We start from the raw sequence: 13,259 nt of genomic DNA, 5'->3' as shown, positions 1-13,259 counted from the left end.
TGTTAACAATAATATTATAAGATACTATTCTATATAAGGTTGTCGCGTATTTAAAATTCATAATAATTATTAATCTCCTAACCCACAAATATTAATCATTAACCTATGCCCCTATATTCCTTTTCCAATAATGATTTTGATGATTAAATCAATATTTACAAAATTTATAATAAAGGGGCTAATAAAAGAAATAATAAATTAACTAGTGAGATTTCATAAGACAGCGGTTGAACATATAATAAATGATTAATAGTTACGAGTATAACTAGTACGAATTTAACTAATAAGAACTAAAAATCCTAATAGATAGGTACTAATTTGAAGCAATACCTTTAAACCCGATAAATACTTAGGTATTAATACTTTAATTAAATTCATAAACAAAAGGTTCATTCAACAGAGTTCCTTTGGAAAGATTAATTAGTAAAATCTCGTACAGATGTACCTAGTGCATAATTGTTTTCCATCGTACTTTCTCGGAAACATTCGTATTTGTCATGCTACTTCAGTGCCTACTTTTTGTACCGAGACTGACTGAAATAGCAAGACACGTTCTTACGTTCAGGGACCGGACAACCCTTTCCGCGATAAAACCCTTTCAACGGGCGTCCCTTAAACACGGCTAACACATTGAAAGACTTTCCCTTTTGATCTGCAAGCACATTCATACCCCTACCTTTGACTAACCCTTATCGAAAAGCTAACCAAAAATAAGGCTAGCCCTTAATAAGGGTTACCCTTATGTTTAAGCGCTTTTTATAAAGGTTTCCCTTTGCGTGAAAAAGACAGGATTAGTATATATTTACGCTAGTGTATAAAAAGGAAAGAAAATACGTGCCTAGTCAAAGAACGCCGCCGTCGCCGCCGACGATCGCTCGGATTCGAAGTAATGTGTGCTTTATGAACGTGGTAGACGACTTAAATTAGCACGCTTATATGCTAAAAGGGAAGCCCTTTATAAGGCTAACCCTTATAAGCAATATGCAAGGTGTTGGTGAGCGGATGATAAGGGTTTTGTAAGGGTATTTGGGCTACCGATTACACAAATGTGTGTACACAAATATAAGGGTTTTTAAAAGCAAAATGAAGAGTTTCGTCTGGCAAAGGGTATATGGTGAGTTAAGCCTTATGCAATACCCTTATAAAACCCGGATAAGAGATAGCGGGACGGTCTCTGCTTACGTTTCCGTGAAAATAAGATGGAAAATAATTATTGCACTACAACTGTAGCAACATATAATACAAATACTCTTTATTGCACACATCATTACAGGAAACAATACAAACAATACAGAAGAGAAGGGGTTAATCAACAGGCGGTCTTATCGCTAAATAGCGATCTCTTCCTTGTAATATCTAGGTAATAAGGTCGTGTACACATATTTTTACCGCTTTGTCCGAGCCAATATTTTAAAGTTTCACTATGGCAATGCACACAAAGAAGTATTCACTTCATAAATAAATAAAATCAAAGTATGTTTATTCGTCTAGGTGCGTTTATGCCACTGATACATTTTTACACACAGACAGACATAATTTATACATACATATATAAATATATATGCACGGTCACAAATATAATCTAATTTTTCATATTTAATTAAGTACAATTTAAATTACAGATGCTTTGTTTTAAACAAATTCATAACCAGATGAAATGTTGACAAATGTAGACAAAAATACGTAGACAAGTAACTTTAGGACTATTTCTCTTATAAACTGAAATAAATATCGTATGATAAAGAAAAAGTGACCATGTCCATCGATGGCCGAGACGGGAATCGAACCCGCGTCTTCAGCTTACGCGGCTAACGTCCTGACCATTAGACCACCCGGCCACGGCAGTACCCGTCCCAAATTCTCTGTTGTACGCTATCTTTGAAAGACTAGGCATTTTTTCTTTAGTGTGTGATATCTATTTCAGTTTATAAATTATATATAGTAGTGTGACTACTTAAAAAACACAAATCAAAATATTTCATAAAATAATTTGATTTGTTCCCTAGTTGAATATTTCTCTTATTTACCAAATGTTATAAAACATTAAAACTTCGATCAAATATTCAAAATGAATTCTCCTTTAATTATGATACACAAACGCAAACGTTTGTTAACATTTTCAACAATATACCGCAGTAAACATTTCTCAACGTATTTTGGGCCACCCTCTATATTCGGTTTCATAACGATTTACACTTTTAAATTAATCTTTAGGCAGCAGAGGGCCTACCGCAAAAAACTAAAGTTGAAATTTCTTTACCTGCCTCTATCGCTCGAGTTAGATCAAGTCTGCAAAGATTTTGATAGCACACGCAGTGAAAGTGTTATTCATTCATACGTCATAATTTCATTGACGTAATTTGCACTGCGTGTGCTATCAAAATCGTTGCAGACTTATCTTGGTCTAACTCTAGGTAGGTATACCTATAAGAGCGATAGAGAGGCAGATAAAGAAATTTAGATACCCTACAGTACTTCACTCCTCTTAAAATTACCCACCAAAAACATGACAGCTATAATGCCACCAAGTTAGCAGGAATTATTTCATTTCTCGAAGACGATGGATCCTGCGTTAGGTGTATCGCATTCACGTTACCGACTGCAATAAGTATTTGCAGCTCTTTGTCTATAATCTGTACGAGTATGTATTAAAACTTAAAACGTCATGATTATAATATGTAACAAAACCGATTTTTTTCATCTCCTTGAAATGAAATAACTACACTTTACTCAACCGATCCTAAGGTTGATAACAAAAAGGGCATAGATTAAAAATATAATGTTACATAGCATCGCTCCTATTATTCTTTTGCGTCAACTTACTCAACGTACTCAACTGTGGAAACGCTGTCTTATTCTGCACCGGGTTAAGTTTTGAGGTTAGAAATATGAAGGGTTCATACAAAGATGGGCGGTCCATCGCGTTGACTTCAAAATGGCGGAGTTTTTCGCGCGAGCACCAATTGGCCGCTTTGGAGCACGTGTTTTCCAGGCTGTTGGGGTCGTCCGGACCTGTGCGGTTGCCTATTACTAGCATTACTACCTGCAAGGATATAATTTAAATTTCACTAACATATGTACTGTTAACTAGCGTACTCATAGTGATATTATACCTAAGGGCCGGTACAGAGTACAGACGGAGTGCAGCCCGACTGCAATCTGTATGGGAACAGCACGCCAACTGCAAGTACTGCAACATCGGCGTGCAGTTTCCATACAAGTTGTAGTCGGGTTGCAATCCGTCTTGTACCAGCCCTAAGTTTAAGAAAATGTAGAAATGTAGTGAAATTAACTATAAGCGCGAAATATTTGAAATAATTCGAATTAACCCTTATCAAGATTACCAGTTAAAAATCACAATCATATGTCAATCTTACTCATTGAATATAGAACACGATTGAAGCTTCGCATGTTGCTATATCGCCTTAAAACGTTCAACAACCAAGGGTGCTTTATTAGGGTATACAAAGTTTATATACGTAATTATAAGTTTGTAAAAGCCACTAGATATTATGTTAAGTAACAGTAATTTAATAAAATTATCTGTATTTGCTACACCCTAAGATACCATGGAAGCAAGAAATAAATGAATACTGATAACCCAATAAAGTTACTAACACAAGTAAGCGTTCTTTAGTTACAAAAAAGTAAACCTTGAAAATTCACTCATCTTCTTCCTCGTGTTGTCCCGGCTTTTTAGCCACGGCTCATGAGAGCCTGGGGTCCGCTTCACAACTAATGGCATCTTTTTTTTATCTGGTTTTTATTGAGGCTTTGGACACTCTAGGTGAACATGTCAGTAATGGCATCTTGCAGAGAGCATTTCGTCATACTCAGAATCCTTACTGCGCCGTGCCTTCACATACTTGTACTTTTGACGGACTTAGTAAAACACCTACACAAGTATGAGAACACGACCGAGAGATGGCTGTCTACTAGACGGCAAGACATAAACAATTCTGTAGTCCCGAGGCTTAATGTGATGAAACACGCCACAAGTTACCAGGCCGTTTTCCTCTACAATAAATTACCAACTGAATTTAAAACAATCACTAACAGTCAATTTTTTAATGCAAGACACAAGAATTATCTTTTAAAAAATTCGTACTATGTATAACGGACTTTATAGCAGACAGCTGTATTATAGTTTTTTGTTTTTTATTATTATTGAGTTTAGGTTTTATTCTGTACCCGACTGTATTATTCTACTACGATACCAAAGTGACGATATTATATATTGTATTCATATCTTTGTTTGTAAAAATTAAATTATTAATGTTTTTATTTACATTTTATTTGCTTGATTGATATTTACATATGATTTACATGATACAATTTTAGTTAAAATGATATATATATATATATATATAATTATACTTTTCATTAATATCATCAGCTTGGGATCACTCATTAATTAAGCTTTAATTTTAGTTCATGTAATGTAGTGTTTATTTTTAATATTAAGCTTATGTTCAACACAATAATTTATTGTAATGAATAATAAAGAATCCCGAGAATTCGCGTAGGCACTAGTTTTTACGAGAACTACTGTCAACGAACGAAACAACTGCCATCTGACCTTCCAACCCAAAGGGTAAACTAGGCTTTATTGGGATTAACCCGGTTTCTTCACGACGTTTTTCTTTACCAAAAAGCGACTGGTAAATATCAAATGATATTTCGTACATAAGTTCCGAAAAACTTATTAGTACGAGCCGCGGTTTGAACCCGCGACCTCCGGAATGAAAGTCGAAGGCCCTTACCGCTAGGCCATCAGAGTGGAAATTCACTCATGTGTACACATGTAATTATATTAAGCAACATTCGACCTAAAGTTTTCTAGTTAACCACTAACCCAGAAATAAATATACCATAGAAGACGCAAATGCATCTACTTCGCGTGTCTGAACCCCGACCAAGCGTCGAGGTTGACCGTTGCTCTTTACAGTCCACGCAGCCGGTTGTTGCAGCTGGACGTCCATGAAAACTTAAAAAATGCTTCGTTGCATGATAATGAACTGCAATAGCCCAAAAATTGCGAGCACCCAAAGGCAACAACATATTTCCTATTACAGATAAGTAATTTTAAAATTATATTATGCGTAAATTTTGTATGAAAAAGTCGGCACGCTTGGTTTCAATACAAATCGTGGTATTTACGTCATCTAGCGTATACATTAAATCTGTGACCACTCACCTCTTTCTTATCCTTATTTCTATCAATATCCTTCTTCAGGTACATGAGTACATCAAGCGACTCAGGGCGATTGGTGTCGTACACCATGACGTAGCCCTCTGCGAAGCCGAGGTAATGCCGCTGGAGCACCTGGTTGGCTGTCAGCTGCAGTGTTGGGGATTGGGGTGGTCCTGGAATTAAATTATATACTTGTCAAAAATATTTACTTATTAACTAGACTTATATTGACTGGGATATAGACCGTGATTACCTTTAGTATTGTTTATGAGCTTTTGTGTGTATATATGGGTAGACCGAGCGCGGTCTACACAACTTTGACACCCACCCGCAATCTTCAGTCCAGTCACCCGTGAACAAGATGCATGTAACTGCGTCGAAATATTGGGAGCTCATAAACAATACAAAAGGCAATCACGGTCATTATAAGTCTAGTGATACTAACCGTGAATCATTCAAAACTCTTATTTACTTATTAATTTGTAATGTATTTTATAAGAAGCCATAGAGCCATAAGATTGTTCAAATATTTAAATTTGTAATGAACTTTAAAGGCTTTACAATAGATCACTTTCTGGTCAAGTTGTTTATTTTGACGTGTTCTGTATGTTCCAATAATTTAAAATAGGAGTTATACTTATTGATACCATTTCCGACGATAAAAAATTTAATTTTTAAAATATCAATCTTTGAAGGCGTCTATCCCGGCCATCTTTCATTTTAGAGAAAAGTTTTTCAAGTCAAAGATGCTTATTATTAGCCACAGCAAAGATAGATATGACTCCGTAATAGATAGATACAGTCTAAGGAAAAAACGTGCCTCGTAAATCACGAAAATTTGATTCTCGATCAGATGGCGCCACTATTTTTGGCCTACTCTCGTATAGAGGGCGTTGACGGTTTCATTTGTTATTTATATTTTTAACGCATATCAGTGAAAGTAAGTCTTCACTGATGTAGAAGTCAAGGTAAGATTGAGAGCCCCAAATAAACTTTCAAGAGAGGATATCCCGAAAACTATTCAAGATATCAAACCTGACAAAGTTAGACTTGTAGAAAATTTAATCAGCTTTCGGTCTGTCTAAGTAGTCACATCGCTAAGACGCAAAGTTTCTAAGATATATTCAAAAAACCGAAAAATGGAACCTTCAAACCCTCCTCTCCCCCCGGCACCAGGGCTACGACCGGGGACTTTTGATATGTTCACCTCCTAAATAGTAACATAGTTACGGATTCAAAAATTGTGCTCCTAGCATTTCCCTTGGCCTACTTATTCATAAAACTTAATAAGCAACAATTAGTTAATTTATGATTTATCCCTTTCTTACAAATATATAGGTCAAAATGACAGATAAAGATAAACAATTAGTAGTTGATTAAGGCTTGTGGTGTGCTTATGAATAACGCCACAAGTCTTTAGCTGTAAATGTGAATAAATAAATAAATGAAACAAATATAAAATATCTAAGACACTATTCTGGAATTGGTTGCGTTAACATTGTTTTTTTATTTATTTGTTAAAAAAAATAAAGCTCTGTAGTAAACCAAATTAATGTATTTATAGATTCTATCTTAGATATATTAAAATGAATTCTAATTAGAACAGTTACCAAACAAAAACGTGTAAAAACCTTTAAACTCGCCTGTAATCGGTGGCTCGAGCCCGGCAGTATCGTAGAAACACACTCGCTCCTTCGTCCCGCGGTCTGTCTCTATATTCGCTACGTAAATATCCTCTATAGTCGGATAGAAATAAGTTTTTAAATTCACATTTCCGTATATCAACTGCTCGAGAACGGCAGTTTTACCGACACCTTTCATCCCGCAGATAACTACTTTACTAGTTTTACCCATTTTTCGAGTAAAATTATGGGAAAATCAAAGAAAAATTGCCAGTTACTGGACCACGTAATACTTTCACTTTTCACATTGTTTAGAATCAGGTAAAGGTTTCGTAAGTTGTAGTTTTAAGTTAGATTACTATCCGCATCGATTGAAAGAACAAACTTATCGGTACAGGACTTTCATAAGTTTATATTTTGGCTAAATAAATAAATAAACACTACTAAAATGACGATTGGACTTTTGACAGTTGTTTGACAACTTTGACAGTGACACAAGTTTTTTTTTCAGTACAATCCATTCTTTTAAAACACTAAAAGTACTAGAACTGTATAATCTATGGAACAGTTTGCGTTTTAAGGTCGTAACACACCATCGCACCGCACCAAGGTCATTGTGCGACGCAACCATAAGTAAGAGCGAGAAAGCGATATCTCTTTCTTAAATGTGTATATTTTAAGGGTCTTTCACGCTTTCGTAGGATCAAAATCAAAAAACCGTCCGACCAAGGTGTCCTTCCTGGTTCCTAACCGTAATTTCATTGGGTTCCGACCCGAGGTTCCGACCCAGATCTAGGTGACCGACCGTCGGAAACTTGTTTGGTCAACGTGTGGCTACACCTTTTTTATTTTATTCGCCTTCTGGACAGGCTAAGACCATAGGCCATACTGCCTCCTGGCTTGCTCCTGGCTATGGATGGTATAGAAAAGGACGCCAATCTCTTATGGCAGAATTGTTGCAAAAGTGACCGCTTTCAGATTTAAATAATAGTTCCTCATCTCTCCGGTGGCGCTAGTTAGGGTCTGGGACATGAGTATAATATGAACCAACAAATAACCCGACGAAATTACGTAGGTTGTTTTTAGTAGTATTTCGGTGTATGGTGGCGCCGCCTAATTACTGTTTTTTGATGGACACTTTTCATACATAGAGATTTGGCTCCTTTATGTAGTCTCCATGCTCCTGGCCACCCCTATATTTTGACCCTAATTTTTTTCATTGAAAAATCCATAGAGTAGCTTTATAACCGTTATTATGTTTCCGGCCCCTTTGATTGACATGACTTGAAATTATTTTCCGTTTATTTTTAAATTAAATGTAGTTTACAGTTGTTATTTTGTTTTAAAGTTATTTTTAATTTATCTAAATCATGTCCGAGTGTGTTCCCTGTGAGGCTTGCCGCTCTTGCGGTAAAGTCGTCAGTCCATGTTACAAGCAACCTCGTATACCAGACTCGTTCGCTCCGCGGCGCTGCTACGTACAACCCACTGCTCCTGTAGAAGCATCCACCACGTATCGTACTTACCCACAGCAGACTCTTCAAACTTACGTGGAATCCCTAGAAAACCAGCGCCTAATCTAGTCCCAAGCTGCGAGCCAATGGAAGCCAGCACAGTTCAGAAACTTTCATTTCTTCCGAATGAGGTTTGTACCACGCAGCCGATCCGGCCGTGTCATCACGACATGTGGGGGCAGGGGCCTATGCAAGCGGTCACCACGCAACGTCATGACTATGTCCCCAAGTCGGCTATCATGAGAGAATCCTGTAAACCACCACCTAAGTTCCATTCAGTTGAATCTCCGTTTGAAAACCGCACGGTGAACCGCTTGTCTTATGTAAATCCAGGTCCTGCGCCACCAGCACCATCGTTTGCACCTGTTAAGTGTTATGAGCGACCAATGGCTAAAATGGAGAGTTTAACTACGCAGAAAATGTCATATCAGCCTGTATGTGCACCATCACCACAGCGCCCGCCTTGGGCGTGCAAAGGCCAATATCAAAAACCTTGTCAGAAGATCGACTCAACAACAGTATACCGTTCCTCGTTCCTACCGCCAGGAGAAGACTGCTCACAAGTTTTGGATCCATGTAGTTATGGTGATTGTAAGCCATGCAATTGCATCTGCCCGGCGCAGTGCATTGCCACAAACCCTTGTTCCTGCCTCACATTTCCAAGAGCAGGATGCTGACGTTAGCCACCGTTATTTTATTATTTATAGTTGTGTTCGTTCATTGAATTCTATCGTGGAAGTTGTAAAAACCGTAATGCATTATTTACAAATTAAGCCGTAGAAAATAATGATGCCATTGCCATACTATATTATATCGTCCCAAGCGTAGACGAACCTGAGAAAAAACTCCAAAATGAAATTATAACACTTAAATAAACTTGCTTTGTTTTTTCACTACGGTTCCTTAATTTATAAGTTATAACGCAATAAAACAAAACGCATTCCGCAGGTCGTATTAAAAAAAATTTGTAAAGGAGAACTAAGTGCACGTCATATCGATTTTCAACTTGATTGGTCGAACCATTTATGTAACGGTTGTATCTACCAATCAGAGTAGACTACACGCTATCTGCGTAGAAAACGAAAGTCGAAACATAGAGAACGCACTTCTAATTCACTTGCTTTTCGTGAGGTTCAGTAAATTATATCATAAAAACCTAGCAAAAGTAAGTAAATTCAACAATTATTTGGCTTTATTTCCGGCTCTTACTGAACAACTTATGTTTATATTTATATATTACAGACTAAACATTAAAAACGGTAACTTTTTAATGCAGTGTTATGTAAGAAGGTTGTCAATAATCTAATCACAAGGTGTTCCTAAAAAGATAAAGATTTTTCGGGTGTGTGAGTTATTAAAGCAACCAATTAATCATTAATTTAAATAAATCATTCTTAAGTATCGTCCGGGGAAGTAACTATTTGTGGCGTTCTCAATCAAAAGGTACTCAATCATAAAGACGAAATTTGCTTGTATCTTTATACAAATAACTTGTCGGAGCATCCTTATAGCAAGCGACAACGTGGTACCTTTTTATTGAAAACGACACATTTATAGGTATTTTACTGATTGTTCACCTGACAGATCACTGGCCACTGTTTTCCTTGTAAGATATTAAGGAAAAAAAAAACCGGACAACTTCGAGTCGGACTCGCCCACCGAGGGTTCCGTACTCTTTAGTATTTGTTGTTATAGTGGCAACAGAAATACGTCATCTGTGAAAATTTCAACTGTCTAGCTATCACGGTTCATGAGATACAGCCTGGTGACAGGCAGACTGACAGTGGAGTCTTAGCAATAGGGTCCCATTTTTACCCTTTGGGTACGGAACCTTAAAAAGCATTTTTCAAAATAAAAAGACATGAAGATTGTTTTCCTTTTTAGGGTTCCGTACCCAAAGGGTAAAAATGGGACCCTATTACTAAGACTCCGCTGTCTGTCTGTCACCAGGTGTCTGTATGTCATGAACCGTGATCAGGGACCGGCCCGCTATCCCTTATCGGGGTTTTATAAGGGTATTGCATAAGGCTTAACTCACCATACCCTTTTCCAGACGAAACCCTTTGTTTTGCTTTTAAAAACCCTTATATAAAACTACCACATTTGAGTAATCGGTAGCCCAATACCCTTACAAAACCCTTATCATCCGCTCACCAACACCTTGCATATTGCTTATAAGGGTTAGCCTTATAAAGGGCTTCCCTTTTAGTATATAAGCGTGCTAATTTAGTCGTCTACCTTGTTCATAAAGCACACATTACTTCGAATCCGAGCGATCGTCGGCGGCGACGGCGGCGTTCTTTAACTAGGCACGTATTTTCTTTCCTTTTCATACACTACCGTAGATATATACTAATCCTGTCTCTTTCACGCAAAGGGAAACCTTTATAAAAAGCGCTTAAAGATAAGGGTAACCCTTATTAAGGGCTAGCCTTATTTTTGGTTAGCTTTTCGGTAAGGGTTAGTCAAAGGTAAGGGTATGAATGGGCTTGCAGTTCAAAAGGGAAAGTCTTTCAATGTGTTAGCCGTGTTTAAGTATCGCCCATTGAAAGGGTTTTATCGCGGAAAGGGTTGTCCGGTCCCTGACCGTGATAGCTAGACAGTTGAAATTTTCACAGATGATGTATTTCAGTTGCCACTATAACAACAAATACTAAAACCAGAATAAAATAAATATTTAAGTGGGGCTCCCATACAACAAACGTGATTTTTTTGCCGTTTTCTGCGTAATGGTACGGAACCCTTCGTATGCGAGTCCGACTCGCACTTGGCCGGTTTTTTCCAATCCTAAAAAAAAACAGAATAAGTAATAGTACTACCATACAGAAAGGAACAGACTTAGGAGGATATTTACATCTATGTACGCAGATGGCCGGCGACAAGGCAGTCTCCACCGTCTCGAAGCCCGTGATGAGGGGCCTCCTGAATGCCTCCATCAAGCGTAACCTCTTCATTTCCCTCGCCTTGGCCGCCGTCAGCGGAGTTGCCTTCAAACAGCTGATCGGCACCGAGCGCAAGAGGAAATACGCCGAGTTCTACAGGTGAGTGTTGAGTGTTCTGCCTCTGCGATGGGTCCCCACAGTACGTGCCGCCTCGCTAGGAAATTGCCGCGTGAAGCAGATGATAGACGTGCCAAGGGCGGAGTAACGCACTCGCGTATTGTCTCGGGCGAGGCACGTCTCCAGCGGCCGAGTCGCTTCGCGCGGCAATTTCCTCGCGAGGCGGCTCGTTCTGTGTGGGCCTACTCGTATTGAATCGGGCGTTTAAATGACGGTTTATAACACAGTGATGGTTTTATACCAATGTAGGTACTAAGATGACAGATTACTTGAACCTAATTGAGCCAATCATACCAACATTTTAAATACAGAAGAATAGAATAGAATAGTAATCATTTATTCAGACAGCACATCAATACAACACATATATAGCAAATACAAGACAAAGATAAACAAAACAGTAGAAATAGAGATGTGAGGCCGAAATGGTCTCCACTCAGCAATGCAGCTGGCACGACTAGTGTGGTCAACGGCGCTGGTTTTCTGTGGAGTGTGCGGGACAGCATAGTGCGGGGCGGGACACGAGAAGAATCACGCCGACAGTGTTATATAGAGTTAGGCCAAGCTAAACTGGCAGCGATTATTATAGCCATAGCCCAGACTGTGCAAGTATTATTTTAACCGACAAACTTCTATGAAATTATGACGGGGTATAAAAATCGCTGCCAACATAGCTTGGTCTAACTACCATAGGGTAGGGAGCCCGAGGCGATTTTTTTAGTTACTTGAGCGAGTCAGATTAAGATAAAAGAGTCTTGTATTATCTTGCTAAGTATCCATGGACTCTGCCTTAACCACTTTCGCCGTCTATGTTGGTCCATTGGTTGGTGAGCCAAAAAATCGTAAATTATATTTCGCTGTACAAACTACTACAAACTTCTTCAATAATACACTTACACACTTAATACACTTGTAGTAGGCGCTATCAGCGTGCCTTTGATCATTCCTAAGTAGTTCGTTTAATTCCTAAGTATATTGTGAATTTGATTAATTTGGTCCACATCTTCCATGTTAATGTTATAATTGTGCTGATACTTAATCTGACCGTAACAAGTTCGAAACTTCGAAACATATTACCATCAGTAGTTTTAAGTCATCACGATCAGTATAGGCTGAATTCATATAAAGTAAAATTGGGATAGTTGCCCCACAGTTGTTTATTAATGATGAATTTGAAATATATAAATGAATTCATGAAACATGTAAACATATATGTAATGAATTATAAATATAATTGTCATTAAGACTGTCTGCCTAAAAAAACCCCAACTTACCACATGTATGTAGATTGTAGGTTTAATATGTATACCACATGTACTTAGTTAAACAGACCTGTAACGATTGTTATTAATAAACTTTCATTTTCATTTTCCACTTTTTAAAATGTGCAACTTGACTGAATTTTGATTTTTCCAGGAACTATGACGCCGAGAAGGAGTTCGAAGAGATGAAGAAGAAGGGGCTGTTCCAGTCGTGCTGAGCGCACAATACGTAGTGTAAAATTAATTTAATCGCTGTAACACGTTAAATAAATCATAAATTAATTATACTTTGTTTTATAATATTGTCTTCGGTTACCGCGATAGTTACTCATGAAATAAAACTATGAAAACGGATTATATCGCGTATATTGAATTTATAATACATCCCGACGTTTCGAACTCTTTACAGCGTTCGTGGTCAACGGGTGACTGAGGAAAAATTACAAAATGCAAAAATACCCACATACTAAAATAATGAACAATCATAGACTACAAACTTTAAGGCTGGTTGTACATGTAAAATCGGTTCATAAGGCTAGTTATACACTATAATTATTTTTCAAGTAAAGATATATATATATACGCGATAAAAAAACTATGCCGGCTCC

General features: G+C 37.6%; 2 protein-coding genes across 2 annotated transcripts; one reads left to right on the top strand and one right to left on the bottom strand.

Annotated features, from left to right (window-relative positions):
- Window positions 1-2,660: 2,660 nt before the first annotated feature.
- Window positions 2,661-7,250, bottom strand: LOC134750913 (NF-kappa-B inhibitor-interacting Ras-like protein). The gene is made up of 3 exons (XM_063686155.1): window positions 6,826-7,250; window positions 5,198-5,367; window positions 2,661-3,043 (listed from the first exon to the last, which is right to left on the bottom strand). Exons 1-3 carry the CDS (start codon window positions 7,046-7,048, stop codon window positions 2,783-2,785), a joined length of 654 nt encoding a protein of 217 aa, XP_063542225.1. The 5' UTR covers window positions 7,049-7,250; the 3' UTR covers window positions 2,661-2,782.
- Window positions 7,251-9,344: 2,094 nt separating this feature from the next.
- LOC134751304 (cytochrome c oxidase subunit 6C) lies at window positions 9,345-12,934 on the top strand. Its single transcript, XM_063686690.1, has 3 exons — window positions 9,345-9,495; window positions 11,199-11,371; window positions 12,806-12,934. The coding sequence occupies exons 2-3, from the start codon at window positions 11,199-11,201 to the stop codon at window positions 12,867-12,869; spliced, it is 237 nt and encodes a 78-aa protein (XP_063542760.1). The 5' UTR covers window positions 9,345-9,495; the 3' UTR covers window positions 12,870-12,934.
- Window positions 12,935-13,259: the final 325 nt, after the last annotated feature.

The sequence above is a fragment of the Cydia strobilella genome, chromosome 21 (assembly GCF_947568885.1).
Source record: "Cydia strobilella chromosome 21, ilCydStro3.1, whole genome shotgun sequence".
Classification (NCBI taxonomy): domain Eukaryota; kingdom Metazoa; phylum Arthropoda; class Insecta; order Lepidoptera; family Tortricidae; genus Cydia; species Cydia strobilella.
This window is presented reverse-complemented; position numbering and strand designations above follow the sequence as displayed.

Coding starts and splice junctions, on each gene's coding strand:
- LOC134750913 (XM_063686155.1), bottom strand. CDS start 7,048: ATGGGTAAAACTAGTAAAGTAGTTATCTGCGGGATGAAAGGTGTCGGT. Junction 5,368..6,825: donor GATTACAGGCGAGTTTAAAG/GTTTTTACACGT, acceptor ATTTAATTCCAG/GACCACCCCAATCCCCAACA. Junction 3,044..5,197: donor GAAATAAGGATAAGAAAGAG/GTGAGTGGTCAC, acceptor ATATCCTTGCAG/GTAGTAATGCTAGTAATAGG.
- LOC134751304 (XM_063686690.1), top strand. CDS start 11,199: ATGGCCGGCGACAAGGCAGTCTCCACCGTCTCGAAGCCCGTGATGAGG. Junction 11,372..12,805: donor AAATACGCCGAGTTCTACAG/GTGAGTGTTGAG, acceptor TGATTTTTCCAG/GAACTATGACGCCGAGAAGG.